We start from the raw sequence: 21,660 nt of genomic DNA, 5'->3' as shown, positions 1-21,660 counted from the left end.
CTCTCTACACCATGAGCTAGTTAAAAATGTAAGTGCTAACCATCAGTATTCAGCAGCAGTTAAAACTATGACAACCACAAGTTCTAGCCTGCAACTTGCATTCCTTCATAGACAGAAAACAGATGTTGCACACAGACCCTTTCCCGTGCAGTCTCCCGAAAGTTTTCACCTTTGGGACCTTTAAAATTGCTAGTTAGCTGCAGGGTTGCCAACAGCAATGAAAATGAAAGATGAAATATACTAGGCACTATTACCTATTACCCAAACTAGAACACTCAAGGCAACTTATTCAACATTATATATACAGTACAGTACCTGGGATGTTACTTTAAATGAGTGACATAATAACAGCAACTGGAGTAGGTACACAGCTTAACTTACACTCCAGAATGGACCTTAATGGAGCCAGTGGTCTGCAGGATCCCGTAGGAGCCAATCTCTACAGCGTCGTCACAGTAAGATGACATCCTCCCCAACCCATTCACTTCTGTAAACAGGTCAATCCGGGGTATGCTATAATCCTATACAACACAAAATAAAAATAAAATTGTGTGAGAATATTGCCTTGTTTGCGTAGGGATACATGAGCTATAATTTTATTGATCCTGCACTTCGAGTAATATAAAAAAATTTCAAAAACTTTTTAATACTTAACAAAAGAAGCCAAACTTTTCTAATGTTAAATCTAAATATGAAAACTCCACTTACATAAAATACAATGTAGAACTGGCAAAAATATTATTAAATCAGAAAATGTCTGATCAAAGAACTGAGAACAACTCAGGAAGAGCATTAATCTGAGCAAGCATTTGATGTCAGCTTTTGGTAATAGACATTTTCAATACTGTTGCCCGATATGCTTGATGATTGATATAAAAAAAACACTGAGGTTCAATACCCAGCCAGATCACACGAAGTGATCACATTACAGGACAAACAGTAACGATAACAATATGGATGCAATATGACAGACTGACAAATCAAACAGGGTAACTTACTCTAACTGCCAATCGGAGAGAACCTATGACCATAGGTGCTGTTGGAACAGGCTGACCACTCTGGTCCAGCGTTTTTGCAGTTCCCTCATCTGCCCATATATTCACTATGTGCTCCGCAGGACCTTCTTCAAGGGCTACTATACGCCCCTGGAAGCCAGGTTTTTCATAGAAAAGCCAGCTAAAGAGATGAAGAGAGAGACTTTTTTCATTAATGTTAACGTGTGAATAGTCACAGGGATAGTTTAATAACTACATCACTGAAGATTAGTACATGCTTATGGAAACGCAGAGAACACATGGAATTGGAGAACAAAACAGGGATTTTCAGAAACCAAGCTGAAAGGATCATGGAGCTCTGAAATACTCTAAAACTAGAACAGGCAGATTTGCAGGGAAAAGTACAATGTTTAGTCACATTACCTTAATAGTTATTTAGATTATAATATTTATCAGTTACACAGCCACCATAAAGAACAGAAAATAATTTTCTCATATTGACTTTAACTAGCAACAAGACCGTTACCATCCTCTGATGACTCTGACTGAGATAACAGGTGACAGCTTCATCGTGGTGGCATCTTCTACATCACAGTAGAACTCCAATGCTTCGCCCCCAAACTGAGCATGTTCATGTATGACAATCTGAATCAAGAAATATAAATTTCATTGCAACAATGTGTTTTTCCATGCAAAATGTTATCAAAAATGTGTGTGAACAACATTTAATCATACCTTTCCAGGCCTTTTGTGGAACCCTCTTACTGCAGGTATCTGTGAGGAAATGTAACATTTCGGTTTTGAACTTGAACTTGTGTTTCCAAAAAGATTTCAGTCAACTATTTCAACTGTTTTTCCATAAATTTAAATTGATTTTTTCACTTAGCTGACAATTTCAACCATTAATCCCTTACCTTTAGCTAAATATTCAAAACATCTCTCCATTACTAGTTGTAAACTACTAGTTTTCATGCACTCTAAAGTGCAACACATACAGTAGTTTTCAGGTGTTACAGCTAGCAGCGTTTTTATTAATCAAATCATAATTTCTATTTTTTCCCCAATTAGTCTTTCCACGTACCACTTAGCAACTGCAGAAGTACCCCTGGTGTACAAGTACCCATATTTGGATATCACTGAGGTAAAATATTAATTTGGATTAGAAGAAACTAGAGCAATTGTCCTTTCATGCCCTTTGGTCTTAAGGGAGACAAATAAACACTTCTTGTGTAGCATGTATTGTAGTGTACATTGTATTCATCTAAACACAAAAATGTTTTCGCATAATTCTGCTGTATTTGCACATTGATGCTAAAATTTTATCATGATGTGACAGCAGAGCTTCAGATGAGCTGATCTTGGCAAAGATTTCCTGTGAAAAATTCCAGACTGAGGACATGGTCCAATTCTCCTGTCCTCACTTGCAAATGATTGATGACTGCAAAGCATGTCAAAACCCATTCAGGCTTTGGGGTGTTATTTTTCCATCATTTCTATAGAGCTCTTCATTTAAAATATTCAAATACTTACATTTGTCTTAATAGTAGAAAGTCCAGTATGAGAATTCCGCTGGGTGTCGTTGGTGGATGGAGGTAGTGCCGCAGGACCCTTCAGGCCCACATCCTCAATAGGTATTCCTGCTATTAAGGCCTGATCCATAACAGTACTCCCCTCAGGATTCAGTTTAGTTTTATTCGTGTGTTTAGAGCTGTGGGAGGCCTCAGATTCTCTTTTTTTCTTCTTGAGGTATTTCTCTGAATGATCGGGCAGCTTTATCTCTGAGAACGTGGGTAGAGGAGGAGGAGAGGAGGGGCTAAGTGCCGACTCACTAACTGTACCTATACCACCACCCACAGGTGGGCATTCATCCATACTTTTCACGCCCTGCTTATCTACTCCAACGCCAGACAGAGGTGAATCAACACCACCTTGGTTTCCAAGAGAGGGCTGGTCTTGTTGTTGATTAGATGAAAATAAGCTATTTGAGGTAGAGGTAGTTTCCTCTTTGGTCTTCCTGGAGGAACTCAGTAGGATGGGGAGGATAGAGATCCTTTCAAGTCTTGATGTAAACTTCCCAGGCTCCTCTCCACTGCTTTCTTCTTTTCTTGCTTCAGCTATGGTCCCCTCTTTGACTCCACCTTTTCCTTCCACCTCATCAAGTGATTTATTTTTGTCTCTAGGTGTGGGTAGGGCATTGTCTTGTGCATGTTTTTCCAGGTTCCATCCTTCCCTATTGGCTGCTTTTTGTTTTATCACCATAGCTGGTGAAGGATCCCTAAAACCTTTGCTATTTTTCCTTAAACCAAACTGGAATTCCTCAGGATCAAATGTTCTCTCAAAATGGTTCTCCTTGATGGCTGGCATGACAAAAGGTGGAGATTGGGACTTTTTACGAATGTGCCTCTTTGGAGGTAGTGAGAAAGGAATTCCATCCTCCTTAATGCTCCTGATAAAATCATCAAAGTCATCAGGCTCAAGAGATTCATCTGCACTGGCTGACGCATTTAGTCTTTTTTTGTCTTCCTTCTTCTGTTTTTGATGATGTTCCACATCCAACCAGCAAGATGGAGATTCCCTCTTTAGTTGAAGACTTTGAGATGGAGTGGATGGTTTCACTGTAGCAGGAAACGAACTGTCATTGAGTGCTGGCTTTGTGGGTTTTTGTGAATCACTACAGTTTAGGATGTTCTCCTTTCTTAAAGTGTGCAATTCCTGTTTTAAACAACAATCTGTTTTTATTTTTTCTTTAATGTCTTCATCATTCTTCTGAGCGTCAGTACTAATGGATATTTCATCTAAAATAACACTGGATTCCTTCTGTTCTCCACCAACTTTTTTGCTACATGCATCTTTTACAAAAATGCGTTTCGACTCCTGTTTGACATCTATCTTTGATGCATTTCTCAGCTGATACCCTTGCTTCTTCACTTCATTCTCACCTTGACCACATTCTTTAATGAAGATTTTCTGTTTCTGTATCTTATCACTCTTACTACGTACTTTATCAGTTGTGGAAACACTTGATTTTTCAGGTAATTTGCCATCTTCTGTTGTCTCTATGGATTCTTTTGTTATAGTCTTTGGTTCCGTTTCTTGGTTACCATTTGGAGCTTTGGAATGTGTGGATTGATCAGTGTTTTTTTGTGGTTTCTTAATCTCCACATGTTCATCTCTCACAACTGAGGACTTCTGGTCTTTTTGGGTACTAACTTCAGAGTTAATGTTCACAATTACAATCTCATTCACCAAACTCTTTATTGTTGAATGCTTTGTGTCAGTCTTCTCTTTTTCTCCCACAGCTTTCTGAGTTTTGGTGCTTTCAACCCTTAGTTCTTGAATTTGTCTTTCTGATGTCTTCCCTGTTCTTACTATATCCGGTTCCTGTTTTGGACATTTGGATTTTGTCAACTTGTTTTTCTTTAGTTCTTGAATTGTATCTGTTTCTTGATCTAACGTACAGTTTGGACATTTGGATTCTGGTGATTTTTTTTTATCTGGTTTTGTTATGTTCTCACCATCTCCAGCAATTGTGGACCCATGGTCTTGTGGGATTCTAACTTCACTGTCAGCATTCACAATTGCCGTCTCACTCACCAAACTCTTTACTGATGAATTCTTTGCCTCAGTCTTTTCTTCAGTGCCTTTTGCACTCTGAGCTTCAGTGGTTTCTGTTAATTGTTCTTGAGTTGAATCCATTTGTAAAATATGACTTTCTGCAGTCTTCTCTGAAGCTTTTTCTGCCTCAGGTTTCTGTTCTAGGTTAGTATTTGGACATTTGGATTCTGCCCATCGATTACCACTTTCCTCAGTTTTTTTAATATCTTCATCTTGGTCTAAAGCAATTAAGGCCTTCTTGTCCTCTTGGTTGCTAACTTCAGATTCAGCAGTCTCATTTGAAATCTCATTTGGTAAACTCATCTCTTTTTTATTACCTCCAAAACCCTGCATTTTAGTGCGTATGGCTTTTATTTCTGGAGTTTGGCTTTCCTTGACATCATTAGCATGCTTGTCGTCCTCATTTGCGTTGTTGTTCTTGACCTCATCTTTGGTTAGAAGTAGTTTGGGCTCCTGTTCATTTTTCACTGTTGATGCCATCATCTGCTGCTCTGCTTGATTTGTTTCGTTACTGCCACTCTTTGCATTTTCTTTCAAAAGGATCTCACATTCATGTTTTGAACTGACCACACTGGCCGTAGTTTCAAGGAGCACACTTCTGGCTTGCTCTGCCTCTGTCCTCTTCTCTTCCAGGGCATCTGCAACTACCATCTGTGGTCCCTCCTCTGAGTCAGGTTGTAAACATTTCTCCTCTGATGATAGATCATATGGCTTCTCTGGTTTTGTAATGTCTTTCCCTGCTTCAGCTTCAGTGGTTATGCCCTTGAGCTCTTCTTTGCAACTGCTCTGTGAATCAGTGCTTTCCAGTGCTGTGTCATTCAGCTTTTCATTTGGTTTTGGGTCTCTCTCTGGTCTTTCAAATTCTGATACCCATAAAAGAGGCTCTTTGTCCAGTTTATTTTCAACATTCTTGGGCAATTCAGAAACAGTCACAGTCTTTGTGTGACTGTCCAAAGCCTCTGGTGGTTTCCTGCCAACCTCCTCTTTAATCTCCTTCACCTCAAAAATTTTCCCTGAATCTATGCCTAATGGGGAGGGCAATTTATCATTTTCAAGAATTACATTTGTGGTTTTTGGCTCAGCATCTTGGTCTTTCAAGGCCAAATTTTCAGGAAGACTATTTCTGGTATCATCTTCTTTAGCAGTGACCTCAGTTGTTGCTTTAAGGGAAACATTAACGGGCATAACACCTTCCTCATCAGAATGGGTCATTATGTCATAGTATATGCTGTCACCCACAACAGGTTTGGCCGACATATCAGTTACATCCTTATGAGCTAGTATTGTGTCCTGAGCCAACACTTCAGAATTTGGCTCTGTCTCCTGGATTAAATCTGGTTTTATGTTACTTATTATCTGGGTTGTCTCTAAAATGTCCACTTCTTCTGGAGAAGTTTCTAGTAATAGCAGTGTTTGCTGTTTCTGTGTGATGTTACTTTGTATGTGAGATACATTTTCAGGTGAAGACTCCATTTTTGCTTGTTGTGTAGCTTCATGTTGTCTTCCCTGGCTATCTGTCTCAGCATTATTTACATCAGCAACTGGTAAATGAGCTGGAACTGCTTTAATAACCTCACTATGAGGCAATAACTTAGATACTGGGTCTGCTACTTCTAACTGAGCGTTTGCTGTGATAATCGCGTCATTGTTTTTTATTGGCCGGATTTTAGAAATGTCTTGAGTTGAAGGACTGGTTATGCTTTCTAATTTTTTTGTCTCGTCTCCTTCCAGTTTGATTTCACAGGTACTGGACTGTTTGTCTGTGAGTTTTATAATGTGATTTTCTTTCTCTGTAGACACAAACTTGAATTCAAATCTGTCATCGCTGGATCTGTCTTTCACTTGATCCGCTACAATACTGCCAGATGCTTTGACAGCTATCTCTGTATCAGTCTTCTGTTTGGAGTCCTGTTTAGACGTAGATTTGCTTGCGGAATTCTCAGTTAGGGAATGTTGAGGTTTCCTGAGTTTTACTTTGTTGGAGCTTCTCTGTCCCCGTGTCGGAAGCTTGCTCACAGATGATGAAGGATCAGCTGAATCCTTTACTGGACTCTTTTGGTGTTGTTTGATGTTTTCACTCTGTTTAGAGAGCCTTGATGAGACTATTTTCTCTTGCTTGTTGGGAGATGGAGAGACACATGAGGTGTAATTGTCATTCTCTTCATGGCTAATGCTTCTTTTAGAGAGGTGTTTGGAGGGTTTTGTGAACAGCATGCCTCCTGTTGGAAACACAAACACACATGTTTTTACAAAAAAAAAAAAAAAAAAAAAACAATCTGAGAAGGCATAAATGCCTTAAAGGAATCGTTCAACAATTTGGGAAATAAGCTACTTTGCTTTCTTGCCAATACATAGATGAAAATTGTGTGCCAGACTATGTCTTGGCTGGGCACAGTTTTTGTGCAGATTAAACAAACAAAATATAACACGTTAAATAGTGAGCTTTATAGGGGCTGTTAGGTAGATTTTGTTATGTTTGGACAGAACCGGGCTAGCTGTTTCCTTCCGTTTCCAGTCTTTAAGTGAAGCTAAGCTTAACTAGCTCCTAGATGCAGCTTTATGTTTACCATACGTCAAGAAAGTATTATCAAAGTTCTCATTTAATTCTGAGCAAGAAGGCAAATAAGCATATTTCCAAAAAAGTCAAACTATACCTTTAAAACATTTACAATTTTCAAACCTCAAATTTAAGTGTGTCTACAAAGTTTATCTTTCATTCACCATCAACAGAGTAGCTAAAAGGATTTAGTTATAATGATGATGTAAACAGTACTGGAACTGACAGATTTAGAGTCGTGTCTTACCTTTCTTGGGACTTTCAGGTAGCGGGAAAGGTATGTCACTACCAAGTCTCTTTCCAGGAGGTACTTCTTGCTGGTCTGGACTCTTGGTTCTGTCTGAGTCTGTATGACGAGATGAAATTTTTTTATAGCTGTTGCCACTGGTTTTTGTTATATCATCATTCTTCTTTTTTGTTGGAGATGAAATGGGCAACCGAGTCTTTGATGCCAAGGATGCATTACTCTCCAGATGGTTCTGTGGCTGTTTTTTAATATCAAGGCATTCCCTGTCAAGTGGGTGTCCTGTTTTAACACTACTCTCCCTACAATCTTTCTCCACACCATTTACCAGGTTTATATAGCCAATGTCCTCATCTGACTTTTCTTTAGTAAGCTTTATTTCTGTTTTGTATGTGTTTTTTGCGGGAGAAATGTCTCCTGACACAGATTTCCCTCCCCTAGCTTCTTCAAAACTTGGTTTCCTGCCAGCTTTAAATGTAGTGACCTGAGATTTCAAAGATTCATGGATTCTAAGTTGCTTTTGCAATTTGGAAGTGACTGCTGAGGCATCAGTCACTGATATTTTATCTGTTGTCAATGGTGATTTCACATCATTATCTGATGTTGACCTTTTGGGGATTTTAGACTTTGAACTCATTACACTTGAGGAACTGTTAGTGCTTTGGTCTTTTATTGTTGGTAATATAGAAACAGTTTTCTCATTGCTATGTTCCCTCTGTAGTGGGATATCACTAGAAGTTCCCACATTTGTGCCCTCTGTGGAGCCCTTTGCCTTTGTTGTGACATTTTTGGCCTTACTTCCAGCTGTAGAGGATGGGGTCTGTGCTCCACTTGCTGTGCTATGATGACTTTCTGTTGCTGCTTTAAGCCCTCGTTTAGAGGGTATAGGCTGGTTGGTCTCTTGGGCTCTTACCACAGACCCCAATGCTCGTGACTTTGCTTTGTGCATGTCCGAGGGAGCAGAGTTATTATCAAAGTCAGAGGCCTCAGTGTCACTTTTTTCTTTAACTAGAAGTTCAGGAGTATCTGTGTTAGAGAGTGTAGTCTCATCTGTTGTTTTGAATGGCTCAAGGTTGACTTCTTTGAGATCTGCATTGTTGTCGTTTTGGAGTCTTGGTATTCTGTCAAGAAAGAGACAGAGAGAGGGAAGCATTAACACAAATATTTTAAAATAACCCCTATAACCAAATAGTCTGTAAATTAGTAATTACTATTCAAGTTACTTTTCACATCAAGATTTAACATATAAAACATGTGATCGGCATATTAAGTAAAGGTAAGGTTTTTTACTTGTAATTGAGTATTTTTTATGGTGTAGTATTGCTACTTTGACTCGAGTATGATCTGAATACTTCTTCCACAACTAGAAACAATGAATACTACATTTCATTCTGTTTCCAGTCTTTATGCTAAGCTAAGCTAAACGACTACTGGCTGTAGCTACATATTTAGCATGCGGACGTGTGTGTGGTATAAATTTTCTCATCTAATTCTCAGCAAGTTGATATTTTTAAAATTGTCCCTTTATTTTTAGATTAACAACTACAGTTAAAATTCTGTATGTTCAAACTTAAGCTATGCTGAGAATCTCTCTGCAGTGGTTCTGAGACCATAAATCACTCCCAGTATTCAGGTATTTTTCATGCATGACGTAACTCAAAAATTTACAAGGTATTTTCATGTCCCTACCACTAATCATTCTTTATTATTTTGAGAACAGTATCTGCATAAATGCCATGCCTTTTTTCTATAGCCATATGTCTCAAGTGTATGTAGTAGTTGCCAGTTGCCTGTCAAGTTCTGTAATAACTAACTTATTCTGGCAGTGAATATACACCATAGGTAAACACAGCAAAGGTGACCTTCATTTCAACTGAATCTTGACAAAATGAAAAAAAGAAATCCTGATTATTACTACATTTATTTTTTAGTGAGTAACGATTATTTTTTTGGCATAATCTACAGTGTTTTATGGATAAACTTCAACAGTTTTTGTATGATTCGATGAATTGTATGTGAATATTTCTGTGCCTAAGTGCAGGTTTAGCTTGCATTGTTGTCCTCTGGTACAACAGATCATGGGTACTCAGAACCCAAGTTGCATGCCAACTTAGCTCTCTTTAGCCTCCCTGCTTTCTATTTCTCCCAGGATCAAAGGGGCTATTAAACAATAACCACAAAAAATTAAAATAGACAGATACTCACTGTTTCACTTCTGTTGTATCTGGAGTCTTTGAAGTTGAGTCTCTGTATTCCTCTCCTGTCGGTTCATTCCCGTCCAAACTTGACTCCGGGCTAACATACACCTTCTGGGCAAAAACTTTGTGCTTTGACGGCAGATTCACAGTCTTGCGCGTAACACGAATTTTTCTCGATCTGTGTTTCTCCTGAAGGTAACTATGCTTTGATTCCCTGCCAGTGTCAGGCTCCTCTGACTGTGGTGCGGTTGTTTGGAACTCCCCTGTAGTCAGTGCCAAGGAGATGGCTGATTCTGGCAAGCTGCCACTGGGCGGCAAAGTCTCTGAGGGGGTAGAGGGGCTATCTGCAGTTCCCTGAGTGATGGGCTCATCCTCAGGAATTACTGTAACAGGTATAGCCAACACTGGAGGTGAATCTGCTCTAAAGCCCTCCTCCCCTTCTTCCATTATGTCCTGCTCTTTATCCCCCTCCCTCTCCCCTTCCTCCTCCTCTCCCAGGTGTGTTTCCACCCATATGGCTTTGTGGAGTTGGAGAGGAGAATCACCTCTGGGTATTTCCTCTTTCTCAGGTGAAGGGCTCCATGCCGTGGCTGTAGTTTCCCCACAGAATATCTGAGCCCTCCTCCTGGCTCCTGAGTTTTCAGTCTCTGTGTCTAGAGAGTTTTCATCTTCCTGTTGAGTTGTGATGACGTGTGAGGTGGACGACTGAGGGCCTAATGTTATTCCTGTTAGGGCAGTACAGTGCCCCATCTCTCTAACTTTTTGGTTGGTTTTCTTTGATGCTAAGCTTATAGAACTTAAGTTAGGTGATTTTGGAACCTCAGCTGTCTTGGAAAGGGGGTTATTAAATGACATCAGTGTGGTCGGGCTAACTGTACTGTCCTCACTGGAACCCTCTGTATTTTTCAGGATCCTTTCTTGTAAATTAACCTGCAGTCTCTTGCTTTTTTCCTCCACCACTGACTCTACAAATCCTATTTCTGAGCTTGATTCAGCACTTGGATGAGTGGTAGTAGCAAGGTCCAGAGTGGTGGGGGTCACATTCCCAGAATTCCTTTCACCGCTGGCTGTGCTGACCCTGCACGCATTCACCTCCCTCACACTGCTTCGACCACTGCTGTTACTGTCTGCGAATGGGAGCTCTGCTTCATCTGTCAACAGAGAAACCATGCTTGAGGCACTGGGACTTGAGCTTTGGCTGAGGGTGTAACCACGCTCTGCTCCTGTTCCGGTCTCACCGTAATGTGTCCATGTTAGCTCACTTTCTTTTTGAGAAGGAGTTGAAGTCTTTTGTCCCTCCTCCTGTTGAGACTTGGGTGAACGTGGAGAAGGGGATATTGGGGAACTTGCATCGGTGGAGCTCTCTGAATGATGCCTACTACTGCTCTTCTTTCTCCTGGAGTTGAAGAAGCTGCTGAGACGATCAAACACTCCCCTCTTCTCCTCCGAATTCTATAAGAGGAGAGCCAAAAAGCAGACAGAAAGAAAAATATTGAGGTGGGGAGAGCAGCAAGCACACCCTTTTTGAAAACTAAAAAGTATGCTCTTCAACAGATAGGCAGCTGAAAGCTGAAAGCAAGAAAAATGGACGTAATTTACCATGCATTTCCTTTGTGGAACTGCAATTAATATTGACTACCATAATCACATTTTTAAGATATCTCTTAAGAAAGGCTAGAAGTTAATTACACAATTTCGAAAATAGGGGGAAGTCGATAAATTACCTGCACCCACATATTCAACTGTAAAAATAATGCAATAACTAATGTAAAAATCGAAATAAAAGCATATACAACACTTTATAACAGGGACAAGATAAAGATGTACAAGTTAGCAAAAGATGGGAAGAAGAGCTACGAAAAGATCTAGAAAAAAACTTTATGAAAAAAAAGACAAACACATGTACTTGAACTTATGTAACAGATAGAATTATGCCTTAAGAAATGAAAGTATATTGGAGTATGGGAATCACCAAAAGTGAATGATGACTGAATGATCAGTCTGTATTGTTTTGCCTGGTGTCTTTTCTTTTCTTTCTTCTTTCTCAAAAATATTGTATATTTTCTAATCCTTAGTAAAAAAGTCAGGTTAAATCCAGACTCCCTGGTGCAAATAACAACACACTGGTAAAACAATAAGGGTGTGGTGAGATGACTAACTAGACAGATATAAAACTTCTTTCATGCTTAGCTCAAGGGTCATTTTAACAGCACTACTAACTGCACATAAACACGAAAGAAATTAAGTCGAACAAGACAGGCTTAGGTCTGAAAAGAGACTAATAATCAATGAGAACTGCATTATTATCTAACATTAAAGTAGGTTACATAGTGAAATGGCAGCAGTGACTTCAAAATACTTGTGTAGTCAATATAAACCACATCTTAATGTGTCCATGAAACTTTTTAACAGGATTTACATCACAGCCACAAGGACCTGACACAAAGGAAAAAACACCATACTGCCATAACACACACCATGCAAAACTGTAGTCGAAGTATAAAGAGCACATGTTAAGACAAGAAGCATGAACCACAGTGTGTGCCGCAGTTACCTGTGTTTTTCTACAGTTAAGTATACCAGCTCTGTACAAAGTGTCTGACTTGAGGGCATGGCCATTTGCATCACAGCAACAGTGTGAAAAGACATATTGTGAAAGACTGTTCACATGGCAAACAAGCAAAAGAAATTCACAATCCAGTCAAACTGAAAGGGTGTGGATAGGCCTGCTAGAGACACCCCCCACAAAACCCCCCACCCCCCCTTGCTCATTCTAAAGCTGAAGAAATCAATAGGACACCTGTGCCTTTATTTAAGAAGAATTCAGATTGTACCAGTTAAGACTACTAAATTAAAACTATAATTTAAATACAAACTATACAGTGACATGGGTCAAACGTTCCATGATTCAGTGCTTTAAGAGTAAGTAAATACATGTGCAATCCAAGTAGCATTTATCTTAACTGTTCTGAGAGTTAAACCTGAGTATTTCCAGAGTACTTTCCAAACAGCAATTTTCTGTTAAAAAAACCCAGTCACCACACTGTCGAACATTCACATAATTTCACTGAGCAAACAGCCGGTAAAACCAGCCCGCGGTCGGGTTTTCCAGTTCATGTCTAAATAGAATGAAATACAGAAACGTAACTGAATATCCTGGCCTAATCTAGTATTGTTTTTGCGGTAATATGTAGTCAAAGTGTGATACTGTACCTCCAGGTTGTTTTGACTCATTCACAAATCCACCTTGTTGAAGCAGAGTACATTAAAAAAAAGGATAGATTAAGTATCTTGTGTCCAGTGTATGCTTAAGTCTTGAATGGCTACTTGTCATCCCTCTATGCAAAGCTACTACTGTAGTATTAGCTCTCCACTAAGCATTTCCCTTGTATTTACTCATAGCAATGATAACTGACAGGTAGGTGGAGATATAGTACCATATCTACGTGCATTTTGGCCCACTTCCTTATCGGTCAGTCAAAGCTCTGCTTCATTCTCTGATCTCAGCAGCAGATAATAATAAAGTCACACACAGGAACAATGATGTTGATCTAAATTACTGTTAAATACTGCAGGGCATTGGATCTTTTATGCCAAAATGTAAACAAAATTAGTTTATGGTGTTTCTTTCAGCTATAAACTTAATGCAAGTACAAATCTTTATTACAGTAATAAACCCTAAATATGACATGCTTGAATTCCTGAAAACTCTTAATAAACACATGGCCATACTCCAGTATATCTTTTCTAAAACCCCCATTGACACAAATATCACTGAGAGCAGGTTTGACAGGTTTGAGTCTATGGAAAGTAAAGACAATGGGATCCCATAGGATTACATTATGTGGCTATCATCTTAAAGGGGAAGCACACCTTTACAGCCTGTTAATATGTTATTTCAATCACCTAAGACAGGCTAGTTAGTCACTGAGCATTTAATACTGTCCCCTGCAGGCAAAAATGAGAGAAAACTGTCTGAAATTAGTGATGTCATGCAGTTGTGCAACTGGAGAATAATCTGGAAAAGAAGGTTAGGAATGAATGTACCGTGGAATGTAACCTTTATGATAAACATATAACCTGCATAAAATAGTTATTGGAAAAGTCGAGACTACCCAGAGAAATCTAATTCAGGTATGCAAAACATACCCATCTACTGTATGCTGCCCCACTTTCTTCCACCTGTAACCTAATTACTCTTTTTGGTCCTTGTAGCATTTGTTGAGTCATTACTGGTGTATCCTATAAATGTGGATAAAGTTCTTGTAACTTAGGTCAACAGACTATTTTAGTCACAGCAGTGGTGACTTTGGAGTGCAGGAATCATCATTTTACTGTGAATTTGGGCAGTACCAAGTGTGAGCATTTTCTGGAACTATTTACACTGAGCATTTATGGAAATACTAGTTGTACAGTATGTATAGTAATACATACTATACTATATACTATACACTATACTATATACTATACACTATACTATATACTATACTATACTATACTATATATATATATATATAATATCACTGGATTATTATTGCTGATGGATGATTGTGTAAGTAGAATTTTACTGTTCTTGCTGGTTGAGGTAGAGATATTTTAAACTATTTTCTATAATGTTTAAACTCTAATAGTGCATAACATTTTCTAAGTTCATCATATGTTTTGATGTTAAATCTTACTCAGAAAAGTAATTGTACTTGTTGGATAAATGGAGTGGAATAAAAAGAACATTTGCCTCAAAAGTAGTTGAGTAGAAGTATAATGTAGCATACAATGGGAATGCTCAAGTTAAGTACAAGTAAAAAGTACTAATCTGTAACAGTTTTCAGTCCAACACATGTGAAAATACATGTGAAAATGTTTTAGTCAAACCAACCTTGAAGAATTTGGAGGGTGAAGTAGGGCTGTTTGGCTGAGTCATGTTGAAGCTGATCATGGAGGTGGACTCAAAGTGAGTGTCCCAGTCCGATTCAGTCCGGAAACTGCACTCTGTGGAAACACTCATCTGGTCGTAGCTCCTGGTAGAGAGAGGCAGGAAACACAAAGGGTGGGGTTGGGGGGTTAGCTTTGTTTCACTTCTCCCAGTATCATGCTTATGTTTTTGTTTTTATTATGTATTCATCAAATATCTTGTCATTAAACCTTTTAGCTACAATTTACAACTATTTGGATTGATATCTGTTTGACTAAGTTTGACTAAGTAAATTGACTAAGTAAATTAAAGATAAAACAATAATGAAAGTACAATACTTTTTAATTTATATACCAATGAGCACATGAAAACACCACTTTAAAAGCTTAGTTGCAACATAAGTAGCTGTGTTGGTTAAGGTTAAAAAGTTACATACAGAACCATGGGCTGTCCCCTGTATATGGATAATGTTAGTAATGAATAATATACCAATAAAACTTCAAACCCAAACCCGATTCAGCTTTTTAAAGGACACGTTTGTGTTATCAGGTGTTGACACCTCTAGTTGTTCTTAAATGCAATGACATATTTCATTCTGACTCTGCATTGACTTAGAGAAACGCACAGAGAAAGACAATATGACACTTGACAGACGACATTCATTCCCCAGGGGCAAACCGAACACACTGAGCAATTAGAGGGCCACTGAGGATTCTAGAACACTTGTGAGGCATGATGAGATGCATCTATGTCAAGGAGGAGTGGTTTTTCTGCTGCTGAAGTTACTAAGTTGCCTCAAAGCATTTACAGATGAATTACACCCAGTCTGCAACCAAACAGTCTTCTGAGCAGTGAGCAGTCCAATACAATGACAAAGTAACAGAGAGCAGTCCACCTCATTTTAACAATACATGTGCTAAATTTGCAATGCTGTACTGTGGCTAAAAGGCAGTGTTGTCATATGACATCGTGTCAGGGGCTCAGCACGGACAGTCTCCAGCTGTGGTGTCATTAATATTCCCAAGGAGCAGATGTCCAGATGTCAGCATTTGCTTTTTCAGAAACATTGCACATGTTACATTATAGGAGGAGCTGTAGTAGAGAGGAACTTCAACCTACTCCAGAATATTGTCTGTCAAGATATAATTGAATTATGAAAGTATATTTTTGGCATATGTGTCAGTAATTTTACATTACTGCCCTATAGTATAGCACCATATCTCTAGCCACAGCCACCAGGGCATGAGTATGCACAATACTGTGTTTCCCCACAAGGGGGAAAGCTTTATTGGTTTTCCAGGAACACTGGCAAAAACTGATTCAGTTGAAAATGCTTGAAGCATCTGTCTTTGTTAAAATGCGATAAGACTTTGATATCAAGTTGGTGATGCTGAAAAATTTGCTTTGTGAGGAAATGTTAAATAATCAATGTTCACTAGCAGTTACTCGATTAGATCCAAGAGTTAGTTATTAGTTATTCTACCTTATTTACATTCCTTGTGCAGGCTGAGCTGCAGGATGAATCGTCCATACTTCCCCTGATATGAACCTTAAGTAGCTTTAACTTTCCGCTTGATAAAACAGGCTGATCATCTGATTGTGTAATTTGCTGTAGGTATTAAAAACTCAATGATCTTTACATGATCTAACACAGATGAGTATATCACAGTCTTGGTCATATGTTCTTTGTCTTTTGCTATACCTCTTTAAATTTTTAAAAAATGTTATTAGGCAAGCAAGACTTAACATAGACTTAAGATACAGTACATTCAATGAGACAAGCATTATATCAATTAGAGGATAGGGCATAAGATGGGGGTTTTGTTAGGACAGAATATGTGCATTTTCTGCATGCTTGTGTGTTTGTATGAGGCTGATGTAGATTTCATTTTACAGAAGGGGAAGCATAAAATATATAACGCAAAAATGTAATAGATACATAAAAGGGGAAAAAGAAAGAAAACAAATAGTGGATAGATTAGTCTTCTTGTTACTAATATTAATAAATTAAAGCAAAAGAAGCAGACAGATGTTAGACAGAGGTGTGTTTAAAATGGTCTAGGTGGAGAGGAGGTGGGATGGCAGTGGGGGTTGAGTTCCTGGGAGGAGTAGGGATTTGGCATCATCCCCCAGTGGAAGGGGGCATGAGACAGTGGAAAGGAGGACTGGCCCCCAGACCCTCTATGACCTCCCTCCACCTACCAGCCAGGCCAAGTAAAGCCCCATCACCACCACAAGACTGATGCCTGCCCACCAGCCACCCCATCCAGAGTGCCAGTTAACTTAAATGAGGAGGGAGAGCAGGAGTTAAAAAGGAGAGAGAGAGAGAAAAAATTGGAGGTATAGGCAGGACATTTTCCTAAAGTGCCTCTCAACATCCCCCATGAAACAAGCATGGACTTGTTGCTTTCAATCAAATCTAGCTGTGCCGGAATTGAAATTACACCAGAGTCTGATCATGCTGATACATGTAGTTGGAGAGAAGCAACAGCGTCCTCAGCTCTTACACTGGGTATTACAGTCCCGCTGTGAACTGCTTTATAGTCTGGTGTGGGATTTCACAGATTGACTGTGATGGCACTAGTGCGATAGTCCTACGGCAATCAGGATTTGTCATGCATTCACTCAGTGGGTTTTCCAGATCACAAAATTGTCTAATGTTATTGAAAAGAAGGAAGAATACTGTGTGTTTCTTCGACTTACTTGATGTCATCGAAAATTAATGATCTCTAGTGGCATAGGAAACTTGTAGGAGTAAACACAAGCAGCCCCAGCTGACCAGACACAGTACTTGTGGTCTCTGAATGGTATCTCTATAGCCAGTGTAGCTATCATGCATTTTTCAGACGTTGCAGGTTAGCTTCAGCTAAGCAATAACCCCTTAACAGGTATAATTCCAGTTTAAAAAGCAAAATATATCTTGTATTTACATTGCATTGTGATCTAATAAAGATACATTGAAAGCAAATGGTATTTGTGTATTTTGGTATTTTTTGTGGCAATACACAAAAGGGGGTTCAATGTACTCTGCTTCTACAGCTTGAAGCTCATTGCATAGATGCCTAAAACTGAAAGAACTGTTTTCAGCTTCAGTTTCAAATAGGCATGAAGGATCTTGGTGTAATGTAAAAGACAACCTGCAAGTGCTTTCTACGCATTTAAACATTAAAGTAAAACTTTACGGATAAGTGAACAAAAAATAAAATATATACAAACACATCAAACAGTGAAACAGGGCTGAGTTTTAGGGTCGGGAAGGTTTGAATTCTGTGTAGCTTACTATGAGAGGAAAAAGTGATCACTGCATTCTGCAACCTTTGACCCTAATACAACCTTAAGGCTATATTTCAAAAGAGTTAGGATGTCCATAAGCACATGTGGTTGAAGGCCAGGAACAATCTTCTAAACAGTCAAAGCTAATTTTGAGAGGAAAATGCAACCTATGCATCCTTATCAAAAAAAGCATTAGAGCATAACCCCTGACCTTGTTAAAGTTACAGAGTCAGTTGGGTTAAATCTGTCTTCCTCACACTATGAACATGCAGGCACAAGCCAGTTCTAACTTGTCTGAACCTTCTCTTTTTTTTTGTCTACTTTTGCGTGCTCATGACAGTAGACAAAAGCTCTACTGTTGTGAGAACACAATTCATGAGATTTTAACGATATAATATTTGCTGTTATGCCTTTGATACACCATGGCAACTGACATCATTCCTCAGAGATTTCTGGTGGTAGAGGCTTATCTTCTAGAAAAGATTTGGTTTTATAGGGTACACAGATGGAAAATTACAAGGTATGTCAAAAAAGTTTAGGAAAGCTGATTTGGCTGGCTGCTCTTACGATCACTGTAGCTGGCCCCTTATCTAATCCTTACAAAGACAGCTAGTAAACACAGTCAATTTGAGACCAGGAAAGATGGGACTCTGGATAAAGGTGGTATCAGTGTTGCAATGTTGTAAGTCTACATTCTCAAAACCAGTGCCCTCAGTAATGTGTTTACATCTTCATGCTGCAAACCTTAAGTAAACAGCTGTAAAATAGTGTGAAGCAGCTGAAGTTAGAGGTTAAATCTTGAGTGTAGTACGGGTAGCCATGGTATCAGTAGATTTCCAGTGATTAAATATTAGCAACGTATTTACTTACAACATTGCTCCCTATGATATATATATAGCCAGAGATATTAAAGGGATAGCTATCATGGTTTAAACAGTATGGCAAAATCTCGGTTTATAGTTGATACATTTACATCGTCTTATGGTACATTTGTCAAATCATCCAACACTGAGCAGAAATTACCTTTTTTTTTTCATTAATTCATATTTCATTAATTCATATTCTCTATGGATGTCACTTTTCCTTCAAAATATGATCTTATTCTTATGGAGTCTTGTCATTGTGAGGTGAAACACTCCAGCACATGACCCTCCCACAATACCACATTTTGTTTAAACAAAAGAGACAAACATTAATTAGTGATTTTAAAAGGTGTTTGTAGGTATGTTAGTTATGAACAAAGTCAGGCCAGCTGTTTCCCTCTCTTTTAATTTTTTATGATAAACTAAGATGCCTCTTGGATTAGCTTCATTTTTAACATACAAACATGGGAGTGATATTGAATTTCTCATCTTTCTCCGCAAGAGAGGGAATAAGAGTTATTCCCAAATTATTAAAGTATGCTGACCACTAAATTATAACGTTACCTGTTCAAATCCGACCAGGGTCATTTCTTGCATGTAATCCCCTCTCTATCCATTTCTCCTTATTTCCTCTCTGTTTGTACTGCATTCCATTTAATAAAGGAAGAAAATGATATAAAAACTAATATGTAATAAATTAAAAAAGAAAATGCTCATGTGGGTTGTTTCTCTCTAGTTTGAGAGATTTTTTGCTACCTTGACAGCTAGTGTGAACATGGGAGGCAAGCAAAATAACAAACAAACCTAGAAAACAGACTGTTAACAGCAAGAGTGGTAAACTCCCTTTCCTGTTTCACTGGGCTTCAGTCTAACATCATTTAGCCAGAGAAACCTGTTCCTTGACTTGTAAAACTCCAATCCATGAGTTACATACATGTATGCATGTAAGCTGTATTAACTAATAAGTAGCAGGGCATTAAACAGGCATATGCATGCACAAACTTCCACCAAACCTCCATGAATTTAATCCACTGTAGGTTCTCATGCAACCCAGAGAGTAAAACCACACCGACACGACATGCTGGTGTCAAGAAAAGGTAATCAACACAAACTCATCTTTCAATGCTCAGGAACAAAAAGGCAAATAAAACAAACAGATTTCAGTTAGCTCAGCAAACCTGCTGACCTGTGTAGAGCTACTGAATACACTCAAACAAGGGATGGAAAGGTTTCAACTACTGACTCACCCTCTGTTGGGTATATTGGGGGTATAATGAGTCACTGGAAGCTGTTGATGTAAGATATCTTGTTCTTAGTTATAAGAAAACTAAAATCCTAAACCACAGTGAAAACGGGCACTGGATTTGACTGCTGTACACAACAGGAACAGGCTGTGATGCAGATTGGGCATGGCTGGACTCCTGCCTAATTTAAGTGCTTGTTCAGGGTCAAATTGCCCAATAAGAAACTTGCACCCGGCCACTAAGCTGAAGAACAATACAGCAAAAACTAAAGGCTCACACTATATGGTCCTAATTTTTCACTTCACAATTTTATGCTCAGACAACAAAGCAGCTACCTTTGGGGCTGAAACAATCCTGATGTTATTCTATGAAACAAATAATGCATTTATAAAATAACTAATACAATAAGCTGAAGACATAAATAGGCTCTGAAATGGCTTCGCACTGTGAATCCAAAACAGCCATTGTGCTACAGTGCATTTGGGAGTGCCTGAACAACTGCTGCAGGGCCAAGTGTTTGCCAGATGCTGGGCGGGTCTGTAACAACCACTAGGCTGGTGCCACTACATTTCCACTAAGACCAATAGCCAGTATGATGGCGTGGAATGAAAACCAAGCAAACATGTTTGTGAATACTTTCAAGCTTTTTTCTAAAGAGTGCAAACATGATGTATCTTTTGAAAAACTACAGCCAATATTGTACTTGCAGTATAGAGACAAGTGCATGTGCAATCCAATATGCAAAAAGCATAGTGTCAAAGCAAAGTGTAGTGGAGGCAATAAAATGCATACAATATATCATTGTTACAATCACCTTTGGGAAGAGAGACATTTGTGATGTTACCAGCTCATAATGCTGACATGTTGACTTTTACACTCTTTTTCTATTGTTGTATTTTGAACTCACTTTTACTTATTCTTATTAGAATGGAAGCCAATTTCTGCCAGGAAAAGGGAAGAAAATACTTGTCATAATACTGGCAAGTCAAAATAATCAAATTTTGTCCAACTCCAAATTTTAGTAGATACTATATTTTACTATATTTAAAGATAATATCTCATAGTTTTGGATTTAGTAATTCTCGTAATTTTGATTTAGTAGATAAAATTTGACCTGATATTTCAAAAATTTGGCATCAAAAGTCGAAATATTGGCTTACTGTAATTTTTTTTTCGATCACTAGCATTTAATCTTCCTGGCAGTAATGTGCTTCAATATATATTGTACAGTCAAATTCTAAATAGGATTTGCAATGCAATAATGTAAAATTTTGACACCAAGCTTCTACATTTTCTCTATATGTTCAGAATGTTTTAAATGTTTCTACAGATTGCAAGGCGGTACTTTCTCATAAATGAATAAAAATGCCAGATTTATTCTTTCCTTAAGCACCTTTTTGTGTTTCATGCAAAAATAAAAATGCAATGTGGCAAGAAGAGTAGAAGTTCTAGGAACAGAAGTTCATAATAGTGGGGCAGTAATGACTGCATGTCTTGCCAAAGCTGTATCCTCTGCTCAGTGTATTGCAATAATGATAACCTCCAATATTCCTCACATTTAACAGTAAAAACTTTCTTTATCAAGGAAAAAACTGGGTCAGCCCACAGTGCTTGCCTAATCCCAAGTGGACTGAAACCACTCCTTTTACTTTCCTGGAGATGTGTTTCTGTGACAACTGTGCAACTGCATGGATGTTTGCTTGTATGTACAGTAAGTTGTATATTAGTATCTTAGTTTAAAATCCACCAAAGAATAAAT

At 38.5% G+C, this 21,660-nt stretch overlaps 1 protein-coding gene across 2 annotated transcripts in view; it reads right to left on the bottom strand.

The window, feature by feature from the left end:
• crybg1a (crystallin beta-gamma domain containing 1a) overlaps window positions 1-21,660 on the bottom strand; it is a 42,252-nt gene that overhangs the window by 10,196 nt on the left and 10,396 nt on the right. For both annotated transcript variants that reach the window (XM_040137250.1, XM_040137251.1), the window contains exons 2-9: window positions 14,486-14,627; window positions 9,617-11,061; window positions 7,415-8,532; window positions 2,526-6,829; window positions 1,731-1,769; window positions 1,522-1,640; window positions 999-1,176; window positions 382-521 (exon numbers count right to left, since the gene is read on the bottom strand). In XM_040137250.1, the coding sequence (XP_039993184.1) occupies window positions 382-521; window positions 999-1,176; window positions 1,522-1,640; window positions 1,731-1,769; window positions 2,526-6,829; window positions 7,415-8,532; window positions 9,617-11,061; window positions 14,486-14,627 (7,485 nt within the window). The remainder of the gene's footprint in view (window positions 1-381; window positions 522-998; window positions 1,177-1,521; window positions 1,641-1,730; window positions 1,770-2,525; window positions 6,830-7,414; window positions 8,533-9,616; window positions 11,062-14,485; window positions 14,628-21,660) is intronic.

This window comes from Xiphias gladius, chromosome 10 (assembly GCF_016859285.1).
Source record: "Xiphias gladius isolate SHS-SW01 ecotype Sanya breed wild chromosome 10, ASM1685928v1, whole genome shotgun sequence".
Lineage (NCBI taxonomy): Eukaryota > Metazoa > Chordata > Actinopteri > Istiophoriformes > Xiphiidae > Xiphias > Xiphias gladius.
This window is presented reverse-complemented; position numbering and strand designations above follow the sequence as displayed.